The sequence below is a fragment of the Sebastes fasciatus genome, chromosome 2 (assembly GCF_043250625.1).
Source record: "Sebastes fasciatus isolate fSebFas1 chromosome 2, fSebFas1.pri, whole genome shotgun sequence".
NCBI classification, from domain to species: domain Eukaryota; kingdom Metazoa; phylum Chordata; class Actinopteri; order Perciformes; family Sebastidae; genus Sebastes; species Sebastes fasciatus.
The window spans coordinates 10,911,281-10,932,281 of NC_133796.1; the positions used below are offsets into that span (position 1 = coordinate 10,911,281).

At 40.9% G+C, this 21,001-nt stretch overlaps 1 protein-coding gene across 3 annotated transcripts in view; it reads left to right on the forward strand.

Moving 5' to 3' along the window:
• LOC141783932 (AT-rich interactive domain-containing protein 3B) overlaps positions 1-21,001 on the forward strand; it is a 62,810-nt gene continuing 41,809 nt past the window's right edge. Inside the window, exons 1-2 of one of the 3 annotated variants that reach the window (XM_074661545.1) lie at positions 1-434; positions 3,200-3,832. In XM_074661545.1, coding sequence (XP_074517646.1) covers positions 282-434; positions 3,200-3,832 — 786 coding nt within the window. In that variant the 5' untranslated portion in view covers positions 1-281. Of the gene's footprint in view, positions 561-3,199; positions 3,833-21,001 lie in introns of all 3 variants that reach the window. The other 2 variants (XM_074661537.1, XM_074661555.1) reach the window with 2 other exon arrangements.

The following is a 21,001-nucleotide window of genomic DNA, read 5'->3' on the forward strand; positions in this document are numbered from 1 at the left end:
TGAAGGGGAGGAAAAAAAAAAAAAAAAAAAAAGAAGGGAGTGAAGGGAGTTACCTCTCAGCAGCAGCAGAGATATGAGACCGGGCCATTTTCCACTCGGTCCGCTTTTCTATTAAAAGAAGGAAAAAAATCACGAAAATCACTGGGTGGAGGAAAAAAAGAAGAAGAAGAGAGCACAGCAGCAGCAGCAGGAGCGTCATTATTATTATTCTACTGCTGGAGGATCTGTCGGTCGGTGTGTCTGTGCGTGTTTTTACGTCGCTCGGTGCGTGTTTACGGTGCATGCACAGTATCTCCTCTGCGCGTGTTTACAAGTTGTTTGAACGAAGAGCCACAAACCTGAGAGGAGGGAAGGACGAGAAAGACCGAGGAAGGAAGGAAGGAAGGAAGGAAGGAGGGATGGTGGACAATTCAAGCAGTAGTAAGGCACAAATGGTGAGTCGCGGTAATGCTTTTTACATTTCTCTCATCTGGGACGAGCTAGAAATAACAAAAAAACTTCAAAAAGACGCAGTTTGACTGTCTGAAAGAAGAAGTTTTCACAGCTAATTTGACCGTATGGTAGGTTTTTTTATTTATTTTTATACTTATTTTAACTTTGCAATCTTGTCAACACTGTAATACATGTTTAGAAAAAAATGCCTAACTTATTTACTACTTAACATGCTAGTTTTGGCTTATTTGTGTGAAACGCATAATGTTGTTAAGGTCTATTTCTGATGAGGATGTGGCAGCGAGCTCGCTATCTAAATGCGGAAAAGGTGTATCCGTTTAACAGTTTTAACTCATTTCTTTTCACTTTTAGTGGTTTGTTTGCCTTATTTATATATCTGCAGTTTAGTTTACCTTTCTTTTTCATTTAACACTTTCTTGCTGAAGGCTATATGGAAGCAGTTCATCAGTTTGAACACTATTTAGCTGCTAGTTAGTTATATGAATGACCATTCTACTGTTTTTGTAATGTGCCTGGTGACATTACTGTCAGTTTTAGTGTTTTTTTCTGCTTCATTGTTTCTGCTTTTTCTCATGTTAAAAGCCTTATTAATATGTCTGGAGTTCAGTTTACCTTCCTTTTCATTTAACTCTTTCTTGCTGAAGGCTTATATGGAAGCAGTTCATCAGTTTGAACACTATTTAGCTGCTAGTTGATATGAATGACCATTTTACTGTCCTGTCTTTGCTAAAAAAACACAATATATTTGGGACCAATTATTCACCTCCTTGCTTTGATAAAGTGTATAATAGGAGTTTGCTATGAGAAATCACTGGACTAACTTACTCCTACAATAAGCCACAGTGTAATACTTCAAGTGAATAACTAACATTTGTATGTGTTTTTCTCCTCTGGTATCACCAAAGAGTCTTTAAAGTGTAGCTGGGATACCTGTGTGCACTCCCTAAAAACTTGAAAGTGTTCTTCAGGGTTGCTTTAGTCCTTTTTTTTTGCAAATGTTTGGTTTGGCAGCTTTGTAATGTGCCTGGTGACATAGCTGTCAGTTTTAGTGATTTTTCTCTGCTTCATTGTTTCTGCTTTTAAACATGCTAAAAGCCTTATTAATATGTCTGGAGGTCAGTTTATCTTTTTTTTTCATTTAACTCTTTCTTGCTGAAGGCTTATATGGAAGCAGTTCATCAGTTTGAACACTATTTAGCTGCTAGTTGATATGAATGACCATTTTACTGTCCTGTCCTTGCTAAAAAACACAATATATGGGGCCAATTATTCACCCCTTGCTTTGATAAAGTGAAATATGAGTTTGCTATGAGAGATCACTGTATTAACTTACTCTTACAATAAGCCACAGTGTAATACTTCAAGTGAATAACTAACATTTTGATGTGTTTTTCTCCTCTGGTATCACCAAAGAGTCTTTTAAAGTGTAGCTGTGATACCTGTGTGCACTCCCTAAAACCTCGTAATGTGCCTGGTGACATTGCTGTCAGTTTTAGGGATTTTTTTCTGCTTCATTGTTTCTGCTTTTACTCATGCTAAAAGCCTGGAGGTCAGCTTACCTTTCTTTTTCAATTAACACTTTTTTGCTGAAGGCTTATATGGAAGCAGTTCATCTCCCCAACAGGTCAAACTAGCTGACGTTAACTAGTTTGAACACTATTTAGCTGCTAGTTGATATGAATGATCATTTTACTGTCCTGTCTTTGCTAAAAACGCAATATATTTGGGGCCAATTATTCACCCCCTTGCTTTGATAAAGTGTATAATAGGAGTTTGCTATGAGAAAGCACTGTATTAACTTACTCCTAAAGTGTTCTTCAGGGTTGCTTTAGTCCTTTTTTTTTGCAAATGTTTGGTTTGGCAGCTTTGTAATGTGCCTGGTGACATTACTGACAGTTTTAGTGATTTTTCCTGCTTCATTGTTTGTTTGCTAAAAGTTGAGAGCCTTGAGAACACACAAGGGAGGATACATATTTTTCTTTGTTCATATAAGTATAGTTTAGATGTATTGCCATTTTACTCTCCTTGCTAAAAAACGCAATATTTGGGGCCAATTATTCACCCCTTGCTTTGATAAAGTGTATAAAAGGAGTTTGCTATGAGAAACCACTGTACTAACTTACTCCTACAATAAGCCACAGTGTAATACTTCAAGTGAATAACTAACATTTTTATGTTTTTTACGAGTCTTTCGTGGTTGGCTGCTGTGGTGTCTTAAATGTTTTAAAGTGTAGCTGTGATACCTGTGTGCACTCCCTAAAACTTTAAAAGTGTTCTTCAGGGTTGCAAGGGCAGCTTTGTAATGTGCCTGGTGACATAGCTGTCAGTTTTAGTGACTTTTCCTGCTTCATTGTTTCTGCTTTTACTCATGCTAAAAGTTGAGAGCCTAACACACAAGGGAGGATACATAATTTTCTTTGTTCATATAAGTATAGTTTAGTTTCACTGCTGTGATGCTGAAGATTTTCTAACTTTTGGCTCACTCACCCTGTTCAAACATTGACTAAAGTGACTGAGAGCAAGGAGTTACAATTTAGCAAGTTTTTACTACTGGTGGAAATGATATGGTTGGATTATCATGTTATTGTATTAAAATCAGGCATCTTTCGTTTCAAGTGTAGCTTTAATCATTTATTTATTTTCGTGCATGTGCCTTACTCGTGTCTTATTTCATCCTTGTATAATGAGATAAAGGGGTAATTAGATTTCAGTATGTCATCCACGACTGCTTCTCTTCCTCCCACAGCCCAGCATGTCTCAGGAGCCTGGTGTGGCCTTTCCTCAGAGCGCCTCTACAGGGGGGATGAAGCTGGAGGCGGTAATGGAGCAGCTCCAGCGCCAGCAGCAGGCCCGGCTGGAAATGGAGCGCAAGGAGAGGAAGCTGCGAGAGGCCCACATCATGTATGCCCAGCAGGTAGCCGCCCAGCAGGCCATCCTGGCGGCTGCCCGGGCTTCTGGGGCCAGCTTCATGGGCAAAGGCCTGGCTGGAGTTGTCCCTGGTGTCGGGTTGCCTCCCAGGGTCTCCAATCAGAGCAGCGTGGACTCGGAAAGAGAGGATGACGAGGACAGAGGCCGGTATTCTGGGGATGAGGACGACGACAATGAGATGATGGAGGGGGACGAGGGCAGTGACGAGGATGAGGCAAGTGCCAGCGGTCTGGAGTTCCTCCGCAAGCAGACCCTCGCTTTGCAGCAGAGTGCGTCCCGCATCCCGGCCCGTCCGTACGGCAGTTACTCCGCGTCGGCCCCCCAGAGGGCTGCATCCCCACCTATCAGAGTGAAGCAGGAACCTGACGAGGGCCTGTCTCCAGCGGGGCCTCACTCTGCTACCTCTCCAAACGGACAGGCCGACTGGGGATTAGACGATCACTTCAGACAGGTTAGTGCCCTGCTTTGGCTCCTAGCCACCCCATTTCCTCCTTATTACTTCAAGTCTTGTTTTGGTCCAATTATGTCTTCCGAAAGTTACCTTTCAAACATTGTCATGTGTATAAAGCAGGATTACTCTTTTGAGAATGATTTTTGGACACTATATATATATGAAGATTTTCCTCTGCCAAGCATATCTGTCTGAAAAAAATGTCAGATCTTTACGTATATTTAGTCAACACGGAGCTGCATAATCCAAACACTGTTCATTGTTACCCGAAGGAGTAAGGCCTTTCGCTGTTCATCACTCTCCCGTTGGGTTTGATTTCTCAGTCCAGGCCCCCCTGCTGTGCGCGACTGCTTAATCTTGATTTTGTGACAAATCTCTCCAGCAGTATATTTGAGAGACAATTCAAATCTCTGTGGATGAATGACCGCTGATTGGCTTTTGTGGCTAAAAATCCTCCTAAGTGAGTCCTGGCAGAGGGCCAGGCTGGGGCGCAATGTGTTCGCACTAGTTCTCTCCCTCTGCGCTCACATTCAGTGTGTGTGTGTGTGTGTGTGTGTGTGTGTGTGTCTCTCTCGCTCTCCGTCCCTCTTGGCGCTTTGCTCAGCCTCTGGTTTGGCTCTGATCCAGGTAGCGGAGTGAGCCAGGGCAGGACTGCTGCTGTGAGGCTGTGGGTGGTTGGCCGGGTCAGCACGAGGATTTTGGGTGGGTGGGAAGTTTGGATGTAGTACACACAGTAGCAACCTGTCACCCCCCCCTACCCCCCAACCCAAGAGTTTCGGCTGTGTGCCAAGTGCACTTTCCCTTGGAGGTAAATATTGCCTCAGCACAGTGTTACAAAACGCTGGAATGCCAACTGGGAAGCGAGCCGAGCTACATGTGGTTTAGCATCATAGCTCTGGACATAGCAGGTTAAAGAGAGCTCAGCAGCATGTGGGTGATATAAAAAGCCTTAGTTGCACAAGAGTGGGCAGTGTCAGAGGACATATCGGAGCTCGATGCCGCACTATCATGTGTCTGGATTTTATTACTCTCTATTTAAAGGCAAATGTCTTTGAATGGTGCTTCTCTTGACCACATTTCCAAATTTAGGTAAGGCAGTAGTAAAGAGGTGGGAGGAGGAGCAGTAGTAGTCTTATTGTATATAATCTAGAGTTTCTGCCCTCCCACAGATCTGCTGGAGATGATTAAAAACATCACTTGATTATGAATATTGTATGATATGGAGTTTCATTGCATTGTTTGAGCTGCTTATTGTTCCCATAAGTGTCAGAAAGAGTGGAGTAGTATTATACTGCGAGATGGCCAGGCTCTTGTGTGAACGATGTCAGAACAGAAGATCACAGCAGCCAAAGTTGTAGCTGACCAGTGGCCTATCTGTAGCCCGGTGTCTTTTATTAGGGAGAGGCGGGCCGAGCCTGGGGGTTGGGGGAGGCATTATGGGACGAGAATTGGTCTGGCCTTTTTTTTTGTTTCCTCTCTTTTATCTTTCCTGTCATTATGTCAGCTCTGCAGTATTTAATGACGGCTCATCTCTTCAGGCAGTTTCAGGTTGCACCGCTGTAGGGGGAGGGGGACAGTGGAGGCAGGGGAACTGTTTTTTTTTTTTTTTTTTTTTTTTGATGTCATTGTCTTCGAGAGGCCAGAGACGAGCCAGGCAGATGCCGCAAATACCGACCTCCCACTCCCCCCTCTATAATAATGTAGGGAGGAGCACATTTATTATGTCCTAAAAGCAGTGACAGAGGAGAGATGGGATGGCTAGCTAGAAGAAACAAATGTACGGAAGACCATTAACATTTACATTTTATGTAGCCCGTCACATTAGGAGGAGGCTTTTAAACAAAGCACCCTGCGTGTAAATGCTGTGACCACAAACATAATAATAATGTCCATTTGCTAGTTCACCCACATTTGAAGCAACTATTATTGCAAAGGTCAGACGTAGGTCCTAAACAGCGGGTGGAACATGAGTGACATACTGCAGAATAAGAACAAACAACCATTGCATATCGCTGTAGTAACAAGGTAATGTTTAGTTGTATGCCAGCAGCAACACTTGACTGACAGCCGTTTGATTAGTCTGTCTTGTAGTCCTGTACTCCTAAGTGTTTTGAGTGTATATGAGTGGTGAGGGCCTGTACAGGTCAGATGGGGGTGGACAGACACGGGTAGCCAGTGTTTTCGTGTCAGTGATGTATGTGTGGTGACCTCAGCCCCGTCCTAAACAGCAGAGTAAATAATTGTCAAACAAGGGGATGGACAAAGGCGTCGCGTGGAGAAAGAGAGAACCAGGGTGGGCAGCCGGCCGGCCTCAGCACTTTGGCCTCCACCGTAGTGGGACAGAGGCTGCATGACCCCTGTAATCCACCCCCCCGCCCCCCACATCCCCACCCCTCCGGCTCACACACGCACACGTCCATAGACCCCTCCACTCCTTGCGATAATCCCTCTGTGATTAATAGTTTTAATCATGCCCGCAGAACACAGATTGTGTCTTATGTCGCACTATATCGCTGATGACAGCGCTTCAGTTGGATTGGCTGGATGTTGAAACTGAGAGGTGGTCTGTGGTATGCTACAGGTGGTGTGTGGGAGCAGTGGCTTTCTTTCCACAGGTTTAGAAGTTTTATGTTCAAATGCCGTTTGTTCCTGGGCAACTCTGTCTTGTGACAAATGAGTCAAAGTGGAGGCAGTGAGCAGAGCATGTCTGCATTTAAATTGCTGTGATCACAGAGGGAGAGTGATGACAAGGCTAGAAGACATAGAAACCGATATGAGTACTTCTCTCTCATCACATCGCAGGGCTGAATAATATGTTTTAGGAGTACTTGCCAGGCTTGTAATTAGGCATCACGTTGACAGATTGTTGGCCACATTAAAATTGTTTCTTATTGGGGTGGTGCGTTGGTGTTGTGTAATGATATCCCATGATTCAATGAACCACATTATTAGGGGTGGGGAAAAAAATCTATTCACCTATGCAATGCATTTTTTATTTTATTTTTATGAATTTGAAATATATTTTTTAATACCAGAATTGATAAAATTGCTTCATTTGAATCTATATGTAGGAAGTCACCGCTTTTATTGTTGTAGCCCGAGTAACGTGACATCATATCCGTTCTGTATCCGTCAACCAAAACAAACCGCAGTCGGTCGTAACGAGAAAGCAGAAAACAGCGGAGGGTCCATGTGGATATGACCTGCACCTGTTAAATCCAAAGTGGTAAACACTACACAGACAGTAAAGTATGGAAACACTGTGGGTTTCACACATTGCCAGGAAAAGCAGAGCTAACTCTGTCATGGACAGGAAACGTGCGGTCAAGCCAGCCGTCACTCGCATTTCTTACACTTCATACACGTGCGACTACGTCTTGTTTTCAAAATAAGGTGTTAACAAAGGAAACTGTACATACAAAATACATTAATAATTCCTGACAATGAATGATATATTTGACTTCATGACATCTCTGACTACAAAGTAAAATTCCCTAGAAGTGTATGTTTCAACTTTTCCCATTGTATAGTGTTAAAAAAGTTAACAAAAATTGCAATAAATCCTAATATCTAATCACAATTCGTGTACAATCGCAATACTTACTTAGCTTTTGATTGCGCAAGGTAACGTATTTAGAAGGCTCAATTACAAGAGGCTGGATAATTACCCCCTACAGCCTGATTAGATTTATAGTTTGTCATTTGGGTCGGATCAGAGAGGTTTTTAATGAGGAAATGCTGCAAACCAGGTCAGGACAATATGGAAAACGTTGTTGTTTCATCATGTCACACTAAGTAAATCAGTGCAAATGCAGTACTCTTATTTGCCTGGGCAGAACAGAAGAAGGCACAGCTAGTCTACAGCTTGGGTGACGGATACATTTGACACATTAGTGTTGTCCAACAAAGGCAAACAGACCGCAGTGGTCCAAATCTGGTTTCTGGAGGTGACGAGGCATCTGTTCCTGCTGAGCCCTGCCATCATTTGCCACCCTTGAAGCCCTGCTTCTGCTGCTCGAGCACTGAAGCCTGTCTGTTGAGCCAGCGCTGTTGCATAATTTAGCTGTCGCCCCAGCAACACATCAGCCAGGAAGTGGGGAGCTGCACGGCTGCAGCGCAGAGATCAATAAGGATTGTGTTTGAGCTTTTAGAGGCTGGAATGTTTGGACTCGTTTATGGTTCATTTATGATAAGTGAGGAGGACATTGTAGTTAGCAGATGGACTCATGTTTTCATTTTGACAGTGGAATGTGGAACAAATCTGCCCTGGTGAATCAGCCCACCCGCTGCAGTGTTGTTGGGAAGGCCACTGGTTGTGTGAGAAGCGTACAACAGTATCATCATGTCTCTCCGTAGTGTCTCGGCGGGAGCCGGAGCGCCTCGCTGCCTGATGTGCATGCTCCATATATGCCAACCTGACCTGATTTCTGCTTTCTGAATGATATGTTGGTGTCTCACATGCCATAACTGTCAGTGGGTTTTAAATGGTGTACTTAGTCTTATACTGTTTACTGGACTTCCTGTTAGGCTGATGTAATAAGGCTGGAATTACCGTCTGACCCCTATTTGTACAAACCGCATGCAAATGGAGGTAATTCAGATGAGAAACAATGAGGAAGGCTGAGGGCCATTAAAACATGTCGCAGTGCTTGTTCAGAACAACTAGCTCGACTGTAATGTGTGAAACCTGTATTTTCTCTGTTGAGCTACAAGAGGAATTGAAAACCTCAACCCTGACTGCTCATTTCTGCTGTGAACACTGACAACAATGCTTTCATATCACAATGAATACATTGTTTTACATGTTTGAACCAAGAATCAAAGAACGTTGCAGAGAAGGACCAAGTCTGCACATTAAGTCAGTACATCAGTTATTGTTTAGCACAGTTTAAGTGCCGATAAATTCTTAAATTTCCTTATTCAAGCTTCTTTTGTTTGACAGTTCAGTGGTTCCCACATTTGAGGATATTTGACCACCAAGATGAAAATTGAATGTCTTGTAAAATTGGGATTCCTTGACCTTATGTGTCAAGGAATATGTCATTTTAATCTAAATGGAGCACTAATACATTTCCTTTTTACATGCATTCCTGATGCACACTCACTTACATTTATTAACGCTCTTTTAAATTTTTCTTCATTACTTCTTCTGAATGTGAGTCATTTTAATTCCTCACCAGGTTCTTTATCATCTGGATGACTTCATGACTACAAAATTATATTACTAATGACATTTGTGATGAATGGCCAGGACTCTAAATGGTTAACCTCATTTCCAAATCCCCCCCCTGAGCTACAACACTGATCTCAACACAGATAAGGCTGTCCATAAGGTGTCTGATTTTAACTTTATTTTTAGCTCACCGGGCGGAAATTCTCCTCAATATTTTTGACATGCTATTTCTTTCTCTATTCCTGTTTTCATGTTGTTCAACCAGAACAACTACAACATGAATGTGACACGTGCACTGTTTGCTAGAACAGACAGAGTTAAAAGATTTGCATTTTATTGTTGTTTTGCATTCAGGTTTGTGCAACAAGCACTTCAATTAATTAAAAAAAATGTGCTTTTAAGTGATCCGCCTGTTTAGTTTAGGCTTTATAAAAACTAAAAGCACTTTATTTCAGTTATTATTTTACTTTTGCATGTCTTTTTCTATTAAGTTCTAAACTCTCAAAACCCTCTCTTTGAGGGGTGGGTTTTGGTAGCATTATGAACAGAGGTGTAGTGTTTTCACATTCATTTATATGGTGTGCTGCTGTGGGATTTTTTCAGTTTGTGTTTGTAGTTCAATGCTGTGTGAACCTTGCTTTGCCTCATTAACAGCAGGCCTTGGCTGGTTGGGTCGGATGGAGGCGACCGGGCTTTTAACTCTGGATTGCCTTCTTTAATGGCATTTTTCTGATTGATGCTACGTTGTGCTTAATGTAGCCCGACTGGTATGGCGACGGCTGAATTTGTGTCAGGATGGAAACAAAATGAGGGCCTACGACTGCACAATTAGTGATGCGTAATTATATTTTGCTATTCCAGTTTCCAGTAGAGTTGGTGTATAGGTGGTATTGGAACATTTAACTTCATTTGAATTGTCTGTTGTATTTAAAAATAGTCCCATATGAAAGGTCAAAAGTGAAGTAATACAATTTTGTTATGAAATTCAATATCAAAATATTCATCCAAATAGCCAAGCCTGTGAGCTGTGTATTAGAACGTCAAAGATTAATTGATTAGTTGTCAACAATTAAAATAATAGCCAAGTATTTTGATAATCGATAAATCGGTTTGACTCATTTTTTGAGAAGATTTTAGCTTCTTCAATGTGAATATTTTCTGGTTTCTTTAGTCCTCTATGACCGTAAACTGAATATCTTTCAGTTGTGGACAAAAAAAACAAAAAAACTGATCGTCATTTTTCACCACTTTCTGACATTTTATAGACCAAACAACTAATCAATTAATCGAGAAAATAATCAACAGATTAACTGACATTGAAAATACTCATTAGTTGCAGCCCTACTGTGTATGACAATGACCACATTATGATACATTCATTTTAAAACTAAGCTGGTGACATTTTTGGCAGCCACCAAATATTAATCTGGATAAACTGAAAATCTCCAATATGGCATAGTAGTGTTGCAATGCTTACTACTTTTTGATGCCAGTTTGTCATGTGCATAAGTGTAACACTGCCAGCTCAAGTGACCTGAACTTGCTCAACTGAGATTATAACAACTTTCTATGTTTTTGGTACATTAGTGTGGATGGGAAACATCTATTAAATGAGTGTGGGTGGGAAATTTTTCACATGCAAATGACAATTTCAGATATATCTGAATTGGGAGTGTAAGGTGTAATCGTGCTGGTGTAGACCAAGCTTCATTTTCTGCTGACCTGCTCTTAACAGCTACATGTGGACGATTCCCCCTGCCCAGAAATAGAGGTATTGAATTTAGTAGCTAGATGAAGGGGGGGGGGGGGGGAGGAGATACTGTGGAAGGAGAAGAGGGGTTAGTGGTCTGGCCCAACACACTACACTACGCTGCCCCACCCAGAGGAAACATTCCAGACGGAATTAAAGAGTTAACTCTTCAAACAGTGAACATTCCCACCGGGGGCTCCCAACAAGAGACAGGGGGCTTGACGGGGGTGGGTGGGTGGGTGTCCGTGTTGTAGTCAGGGCCCCTGATTGGTGATCTTTCAATTCATTTCACTCGGTGTCGCAGGGGCCGTAAAAGAAAAAAGCCAAAGGGCCTGAATGGGAGGAGCTGGATGGGAGGGCTCGCTGGTGCAGGCAGAGACACTTTATTTTATTTGTCTGAGTCCCAAAGGGCACATCTGCTGCTGGCAGACGGGAGGACGCTTCTCTTGGTGTGTGTCCAGTCCCCTCACCTCGGCCACACCGTGGCCTGGTCAAACACAGTACTAATGGCAGTGTGTGGTAGGGCTGGGACGATTCACAGATCTCCCGATTCGATATCACGATACTTGGGTGCCAATTCGATATGTATTGCGATTCGAGATAGCGATTTATTGCGATTTTTGTTAACTTTTTTAACACTAGACCATGGGGAAAAAGTTGAATCATACACTTCTAGGGACTTTGACTTAGGAAAATATCTAAATTGATAGAGTGAAATGTTTGATTTTCAACATCTATGTAGTCAGAGATGTCCTGAAGTCAAATATATCAGTCACTGTCAGGCATTATTTAATTTTTCCAGCAACCCAAAAATGAAAGAATAAAGACATTTCCCTCACAAATTAGTGATATTTCCTTTTTAATTTATAAGGGACTTGTAATGTTTTATACTTCTGGTTAATATAATCTAATCAATCTTATTTCTTTATATGTATTTTGTATATACAATTCTCTTTGTTAACACTTTATTTTGAAAACCAGACGTAGTAACACATGTATACTTCTGCGAACTTCGCCAAGTCCGTCTCTAGCTCTCCCATCAGCTCCGTTGTCTTTCTACATCCATGGTCAGCGCCATCGGGGCCGTTTGAATGCATTTAACATAAATGTCAGTATATGGGTGCTCTACAGTTGTAGCGTCGGCTGCTTTGACCATGGAAATGCGTGTGACGGCTGGCTTGACCGCACGTTAACTCAATACGATAACGTTTCCTGTCCATGACAGAGTTAGCATGCAGCTTTAGCCATGATGTCTAGCTCTGCTTTTCCTGGCAATGTGTGAAATCCATACTTTACTGTATATGAAGTGTTTACCACATTGGATTTAAAATGTGAGATGATGATGATGATGTTGTGATGGTATCGGCAGATACCGAGTACCGATCCGATACCAGTGTTTAATTAATAAGCTGTATGCCTCACTGTGTGGATGTGACTGGGATCATTCTTTTATGTGTGAGGCAACATCAGGCTTGACTTAATCATAGCTTTCTTAACTTTGTTAAACAAAATGTAACAAATAAATACATATATATACATTTTTGTGAATTGTTATTTATTATTAAAATAATAAATCACCAACAACTCTGTAAAAAATCTTCAAAAATTTACAGAATTTACAATTCCTTTTTAATGCAGCAACAAATTGGTCAAAATTTAAACAGAAATTAAAATTCCAGTCCATAATGTATATAGTATATAAACATAGAATTGAATTGAATATGGCCCCATTGTCACCCGATCCAACTGTTTGAGTCAGTATCGGCCCAATATCAGATCCGGTATCGGTGCATCCCTAGAATGGTTTACATTGATAGTTACATTTTCACTCTACATTGTTAGTTTGGGTCAAGTATATGCCACACTAATATCCTAGATGGAGAATACTTGGACCAAACTTCTTTTAAATGGAGCCCGGTTGTCCCATGGCTTGAAAACATTTGGAAGAGCTATTTATTTTTAACTAAACACAGTTTTTCTAGCATCAAACCTGTTCAAATGTATGTTACATATCCAACATTGGATACATTTCCATTAGTCTTAATTTTATAATTTACAAGTGTCAATTGTGTCATAGATCTTATTTGTAGTTTCCCCATTTCTCACGTCTATACCTCCTTCAACGAGATAGAAAACGCAGCTGTTACGACGTTGAAATGCTCGTTTCCTTTGTGGCTGTATTATCTATATACGTTGGTGATTTGCATTGTGGACATGTTTGCGTATAGTTGGGCCCCTCGAAGTCCGATTGTTCCACACCTCAATTCAGATCCCACTTTAACTGCCACTAGTCCCTTGAATAACAGAAATGTCTTTACGAGAGGAATAAGTAGTGTATGTTGTGCTCCTCACAACAGACCCATTTTATATTGCTTTGCCAAATGTACCTGTTAAGAGCACAAGGTCTCCTTGCCTTTTGTGTTAGAGGTGTTTGCCTTGCAGCTCAAGTAATCGCTCCTACGACATCATGCAAATGACCTTTTGGATGACCCCTCACGCTGCTGCTCGTCTCCATTTAATTGAATTGAAAGGCAAAAAGTTCTCACATTTAAATGCAAATGTTGCATGTCCATTAGAGTTGTCACACTTTTTTTCCCCCCAAATCGACCCTGGAGAATTGACTTCCTTGCTCCTAATGGAAACTGAGCTACTGATGCCTGTTGTAATTTGATCAGTTGGTAGTGAAACCACAAGCCCCCCCCTCCCCAGCCACTGCTGGTTCCATTCGTCCTTTACAACCACTCCCACTCAGCATATCTCAACACCTGCTCTTTAATGAAGGCAAACAGAGAGCGGGGAATAGCCAAATGAAACAAAGACGTCCACCAGCCCCTTCGGCAGCTGCAGCAGGGAAGTAGAGCCAAGGTCATATGACACTGTTGAGCAAAGTCTCCCTGAGTTTTATATAGGCTGACTGCATATAGTGATATATACAGTACACACATGTATATAGACTACTGTTCACACTGTGTGTTGCAGTGACCCTTGGCACAGTATGTGAGGTCCTGTTGTCCTTGTACCGTGTACAGTGTGGTCTCATATATATACTGTGTGTTTAACATGTTGGTCTGCTCACGTGGTGCATTCGTTGCATGTACAGATGATACTTGAGTTTTACCTGAGTTTTCCAGCAGTGAAGCCATGTCAAGCTAAACATATATTTTAAGTGTAACCATCCTATTAAAGTATTTGTCACAACAACATAATCACTAAAGTTATTCTGATAGTGCCATCACCACTGACTTGAGCTTGGTATTGTGTCTTTCGATTCTAGTGTCAGTGTGATACCTGGATTTCGGCACTGATACTAAAATAATAATCCTTTTTGTTTTGAGGAGTGTGAACAAAGCCCTTTTTTCATTTCGCAAAAGAAGCCAAACTTCAGTTTCAAAGAAACTCCAATATCAGGATATTTTTTACCAAGTACCTCAATATTGATATTGTAGTGTTGACTATTGGTGCTTTTACAAAATACTTATACAATGAGCTTTTTGATAAATAATCATCAGTAATATTAATATAATATAAGTGGGTAACGGCAAATAAAAGAACAGCTAGAATAGTTTGGTAAGTTCAGAAAATTACATCACTTTGCTATAATGCAGCCTTTAAAACCAGGAAAAGACAACACTCATGCAATATTACCATTTCTAAAATCTAAGATATTTAGTCTCATGTCACGATATTGATATAATATAGATATATTGCCCAGTCCTATTGCCAACACATTTCGGTTAGTGCCAAAAAAACAAGTATTGCGCTTCGATACAGTGATTCCATGTAAAGTGACTTCACTAATTTAACCATTTCCCTCGGTTTGTGTTGCTGTAACGTCCACATTGCAGGACTGATTAATGTAGATAAAGTCATATTGCAGTTCTTTTGGTGTGATATAATTGTTTTATCCCTCAGGAGAAAAGGTGTTAGTAGAGGTACAAATTCTGTGTCTTAAGTTTAATGATGACATTGTTTGCAGTTAAGGTGTAGGCTCTGTCATATCTGGGACATAAACCAATGTGACAGTTATGAGAACGTCTTCTTTACGACGCTAATTTAATAAGTAAAATGATGAAATTATTTTTACAGTTAAGGTGTGGTCTCTGTCATATCTGGGACATATAGCAACTTGACAACTATGAGTACGTCATATTTACGATGCTAATTTAATAAGTTCAATGATGAACTTGTTTGGAATTAAGGTGTAGGCTGTGTCAAATCTGGGACATAAAGCAACGTGACATTTATGAGAACATTTGTGTTGCAGCCACAAAAGATCTGGTCTCTTTGGCAGTTCTGGCCTCCACTTTGCTCCTTGTAGAGCCAGGCCTTGAGGAGGTGAAGAGTGAGAGTCGTCTATTGTTAGTGGCTTTCTTGGCTGTCTTCTGCAACTGCTTTGGCTGAGCTCCAAGCTGGTGTCAGGGCTCTGTAAGGTGCTAACTGGGCCACTGTGTCAAGGCCCTTGGGTAAACACAGAAAGAGGTACAGGAGTCTTTCCTTTCACTGAAGCCTGCCGGCTTTTCAGGCTGCACAGTCATCGCGCTGCCTGCCAAAATCCCATGTAGTTTATAATAGCATGTGGCCAGATTGTTCGGCTGCCAAGTCTTCAAACACAAGCCGAGTGTAATCACGTGCTTGTAAGAGGCAGCTACAAGCAGAGGAGGAAGGAAGAGAAAAAAAAAGGTCCTGGCTGCTGCCCAGGAAACGTCACATTACACTGAAAGCAATGTGTTCACAGCTCAGCTTCCAACATTTACATTCTACATTCAGAGCTGTACATCCTCCAAAGCTGTTCACTTCCTGAATCACAATCATCACAAGAAACCAACAGTGAGCAGCGTGTCTGTCAAAGCCACTGGCTAGTAATCACAAGTGTTGTGTTAGAGTATACACAGCTTCTTATAGGGAAAAAAACATAACTCCTGCTAGCATGAGCAAAGTCCTGTTTGTAATCATTCATTCACACAGTATATTGGAGAGCAGAGGTATGTTGAAGAATATGAAAATTGTCTTTTCTTTTGGACAAAATCTCTTGTGCAGATCACATATACTCCTGAGAGCTTAGATGTCTGTGCATTTCTGCATAAAAGAGCATTTCTTAAATATGTGATATATGTGTTTGCATAAAGTAATGAAATTAAACAGGCTAAACAAATAGACATCACGTTGTCATATTACAAGGAATTAAAAATCAGGCCTCGGTTCAATACAACATGCTGCCTCTGACTGCATTTCATTCCTATTATCAGTTTATGTATTTTGCTTTATAGGCGTAAAATATTTGTTTTAGTTTGTACTTAGGCAGTGGACTGTCAGACCCTTTTTTAGATTAGTATTTGCATGGTTGTAAGCAGCACACTCGTAACTCTTTTATTGAATAATTTCAGATGACAAAAAACACATCGGGCTCTGACCTGTAGCTGATCTGGTTAATAGACAATCACACTGTGAATAGTACTATGGACCATGTCAACTGCAGTCAATAATTTCAAAAGCCACGTTAGTAAATGATTAAAGAGTGGCACAGAAAATTGAATTATTAACAGCAGGGTCTGCAGCGAATGTAGGTTATTATAAGAGCTATATGTTGTAGCATGAGGAGGTTATCAGAAGTCCGTCGTTTGGTATCCTTCAGTGTGATGGAGCCTGCAGCGCTGAATTTTTTCCTTTGCTCTTTATTATTTGACAACAGAAATATAATCTTGCCAGGTACTGAGTGGGGTATTTACATAATCACGAGTATCAGATCCCGAGGCTCTTTTATAACAAACATCAGCATATTAATGTGGTTCAACAATGTTTGTGGCAGATTTGGGATGCCCCAACCCCCAACGAGGCCAGCCTTGATTAGCCAGCCATCTGTTCAAACAAAGACATCTCAGGTTTTCCTGTCCTAAATAAATGTGATTAGAAAACCTGAGGAAGCTCCACGCTGTCAGCGCAGGGAGGAAGTGTGCTCAGAGCATTTCCTTAAAATAACTAATGGTAACTGAATGATTGATAGCACAAAATTCATTGCATTTGGAGGCAGCGTTCTCAGTTGATCACTCATACTTTGGAATCAGACTTTAACTAATGCATGTGGACTTTACATGAGTGAGCATACGTATGAAAATGAGTTCATCAAATTAGAGCTACTTGTGCTTTATGGAGATGGCATGGTTTGAAAAACACTCTTTATAGTGTTTCGTTGAAACAATAATGGCATATAGGCTATAGCTGTGCACAATAGGAGTAGAATTAAATTGAAATAAGGTTGAGTGAATGTGCTGTGCAAACATCGGCTTACCTGTAATTCTGTAATTGGAAACCCTGTATGTCTTTGCATTTATTGGTTTTACTATTCACAGTATGTCCTTTTTCTGCAGTTGTATAACATTTTAATACAGTCTGTTTGCTCTGTTATCTATATCATATTCCCTGCTGCAGCTGCAACAACGCAATTTCCCTACGAGAATCATTACAGTTTTATCTTATCTGATCATATATAATGTACTTCACTGATGTGTGTGTGTGTGTGTGTATATGCTGAACTGCAGCATATAGTAGTATAAAGCAAGCATTTAATTGGGTTCTGTTTGTACCTCGAGGCGATCAGCAATTTAAATATCTAGTTTGACTGAGCATAATAATTTACCTGCCAAATATAATTTCTTCTTAAACCAGCTTATGCAGAAAGGTGACTTACAGAGTATACAACATGATCTGTGTTTGTAAACGTGGTTAGGTAGACTAAAGGTAGGCTATATGTATGTTAATATATATATATATATATGTATATATATATATACATATATATATATATATATATACATATATATATATATATATATATATATATATATATATATATATATACATATATATATATATATATATATATATATATATATATATATATATATATATATATATATATATATATATATATATATATATACGGGCTGTCAATCGATTTTTTTCACATTTTTTCTATCTGTTCAAAATGTACCTTAAAGGGAGATTTGTCAAGTATTTAACACTCCTATCAACATGGGAGTGGGCAAATAGGCTTGCTGTATGTAAATATATGTATATTTTTTATTATTGGAAATCAATTAACAACACAGAATAATGACAAATATTGTCCAAAAACCCTCACAGGTATTGCATTCAGCATAAAAATGTGCTCAAATCGTAACATGGCAACCTCAAGCCCAACTAGCAACAACAGCTGTCAGTGTGTCAGTGTGCTGACTTGTCTATGACTTGCCCCAAACTGCATGTGATTATCATAAAGTGGGCATGTCTGTAAAGGGGAGACTCATAGGTACCCATAGAACCCATTTTCATTCACATATCTTGAGGTCAGAGGTCAAGGGAACCCTTTGAAAATGGCCATGCCAGATTTTCCTCGCCAAAATTTAGCGTACGTTTTTTTTTTAGCTTTAAAACAGAGCCAGCTACAACCTAAAAATCACAAGTTGCGTTAAAGAAATTTGTGGCTTTAAAACAAATTTGCATTAACTTTGACAGCCCTAATATATATGTTAGTGATCAACCGAATCACCGTTAAGAATTTGATTAATCAAGAATATATAAACCAACAATTTGCAAAGTTAGTGCAACATGGTTTCAGAGGTGTTTTGGGATTTTCTTTTTTGCAGGTACAAGCACACTGAGCAACCATGATCAGAGCCTGTGATGCAGCATGTCATGGGTGTTTTTCCACAGGACAGGTATTGCACAATAAAGAAAGGCGATGGCTGTAACCAGAGCAATGTAGCTGCTACTTCTTTTAGCATTGCTCCCTTGCATTATTTAAAACTGACCAACAAAAAAGACAAAACAAATGACTCACCATGCTCATATTCTCAAAATAAAAGCCAGTAAGATGTGAGATCAGCCTATCGTCCATATAGCCATGGCACATTACTTTCTGGTCACATACAAGTACAGTGTTAATGAGAAATATGTTCTAATTTTTCAAACCAGTCAAAAAAAGAAGTTCTAAGGTAGTATTTCACAGGACGGCTAACATTTTAAACCAGTGAGTTGATAGGTGCTGGCTAAAATTGGTTGCATAATGATTGCATAACCTCCACAGCAATGACACTCTGGACGTTTGTTTTCTTAGAATTTTGGCTCAATAATTTCCCCCACTAAGCATGAGTTTGGTTGTTCCTCTTCAAGGTTTTTGGGTGTCTCTGTTGTCTTTTGAGCGTCCAGTAGAGATGTAGTGGCTAGTTGGGCCCCTGGAGATGAGCTCCAGATGCATGACTGGCTGCATCATCCCAACCCGGGGTCCCTGGGGGGTACAGGCCTGTCAGAGGTGGAATGCCCCTGCACACTTAACGCTAGCTGAGAGGAAACAGATACCTTTCGGCTCTGAACGGAGAAATAGCTCCCTATCGATTAGTCTCTACAGAAAGCTGTGAATTGCGCTTATGGTTTGAACATTTGATACTGCCGATTCAGAGAGATAGTCATAACACTGACTTCTCTGATGGAGGAAACCCTGGGAATAACGGGACTGATTCCCCCCCCTCTGCCCCACCACCACCATACGCCAGACAAAGAAGTAATTTACCCATCTGACTGAGGGCGTTATGACCTCTGCCATTTCATATGTAATGAGATGTGATGTGTCCTAATAGCAGTGAAGGCGTTTTTGTTGATTTGTGAATGTATCAAGTTCCCGGCGCTGTCAGTATAATGAGAATGTATATAAAGGCCTATCAGGTCTGTGTGATGTCTCCAGCTGCCATTAGCATGGGGGTGAAGTGGATGCTCGCGCTTTGAAAGATGTGAGATATGCAAGGTATTTTTAGCCAATGCTTTTAACCCAGAAGAAAAAGCTAATAGCTGCTTTGACCTGAATGCAGCTGTACAGCTTCTTGCTCAAAGCGGCGTTGAATACAAGGGGCCCCAAAAACAATGTGGTTTTATTGTACAATTCTTTTAGTGCTATGAGTATATGAATTTGTGTCTTTGTGAAATAAGTGCTTTGCATATTGGGGACAACTTAATATCTGTCACTGTACACTTCACAGAGCAAAGCTAATAGCTTCAAATCAAATTATCCGTGAGGGGTTACAGAGGGGGGCCCCATGCAAGTCTGTGCATAGTTTAGCTGGAAAACCATATTCTCTGAGGTCTAGTTTCTTATGGGCCTGCCTGCAACACCACGGGAAAGGGTTAACTCTTGGAGTACTGTATGTGGTGGCACAGATGTGATTCACTAAAATGTTTGCTCTGCCTGTGAAAGGCTCTTTGAACCAATGAGTGTGAACTTCTGGCCACACCAGCCTATAAACGTTGCATTTGTGTGAGGCAGCGAAAGGGGCCAGCTAGTGTAATGGGGGATGGGGCCTCTGCCTGTGGAATGTGGTGTCTTGGTGAAAGGGCTGGAGCTGAACAAATGCACTCAGTTTATTTGGCAAACCAGACTTGCTGGTCACCAACAGATATGTTTACCCAGGAACCAAATATGTAGATCCACCCCTTTCTTTCAGACATATGTCTTTCTTGTTTTTCTTCCTCTCTCTCTCTCCCCCTCTCTCTCTCCGCCTCTCTCTCTCTCTTTCAATTCATTTTTTCTATTTAAAAGTGGCTGTATTGACATGACAATGTTGCCAAAGCATGTAAATACAAACTATACAATTATAATACAAAGTGTAGGGTAAACAAAAGGGCTATTTATAAGATATATACAACAGATGATTGTTGCTCTCTCTCTCTCTCTCTCTGGTGTGAAATTGGATGAGGTGTGTTGATCAGTGTACATATGTTTTCTTCTGCATGTGTCTGCCTGCCTGCCTATTTTCATTCTCTTTCTATCTGTGCACCCCCCCTTCTTTTTTCCCCTCTGTTTCTCTTTTCCAGCTTTGTAATTGGAGTGATTAATGGAGGGAAGGGTGGTCTTGCCTGAAGGCCTGTTTTTCAGTGGCCTGTTTAGAGGTGCTGAGGCCGGGGCAGGTAGCAACACGTTCTGCCCCTGGACGTTTAGCCCCTCGTCCCTGCCACTCCGTCTGTTTCCCCCCCAAAAGCCAGAAATCAGTTCCAGCTACAAACATGACCGTACAGTCAGAGGCAGGCATGCCCCTGGGTCCTGTTCTCTGCTGCCGGCAGGTCTCTCATGTGATATGTGACCTTTTTTATGCTCCATAATAATTCTTAATGAGAGCAGGGAATCAGTAGTGGATCTGTTTGTAAGTAGGTCCTCGACCATATGTTCCCGAGTGGCAGTGAGATTTACTTCCCTCTCGTC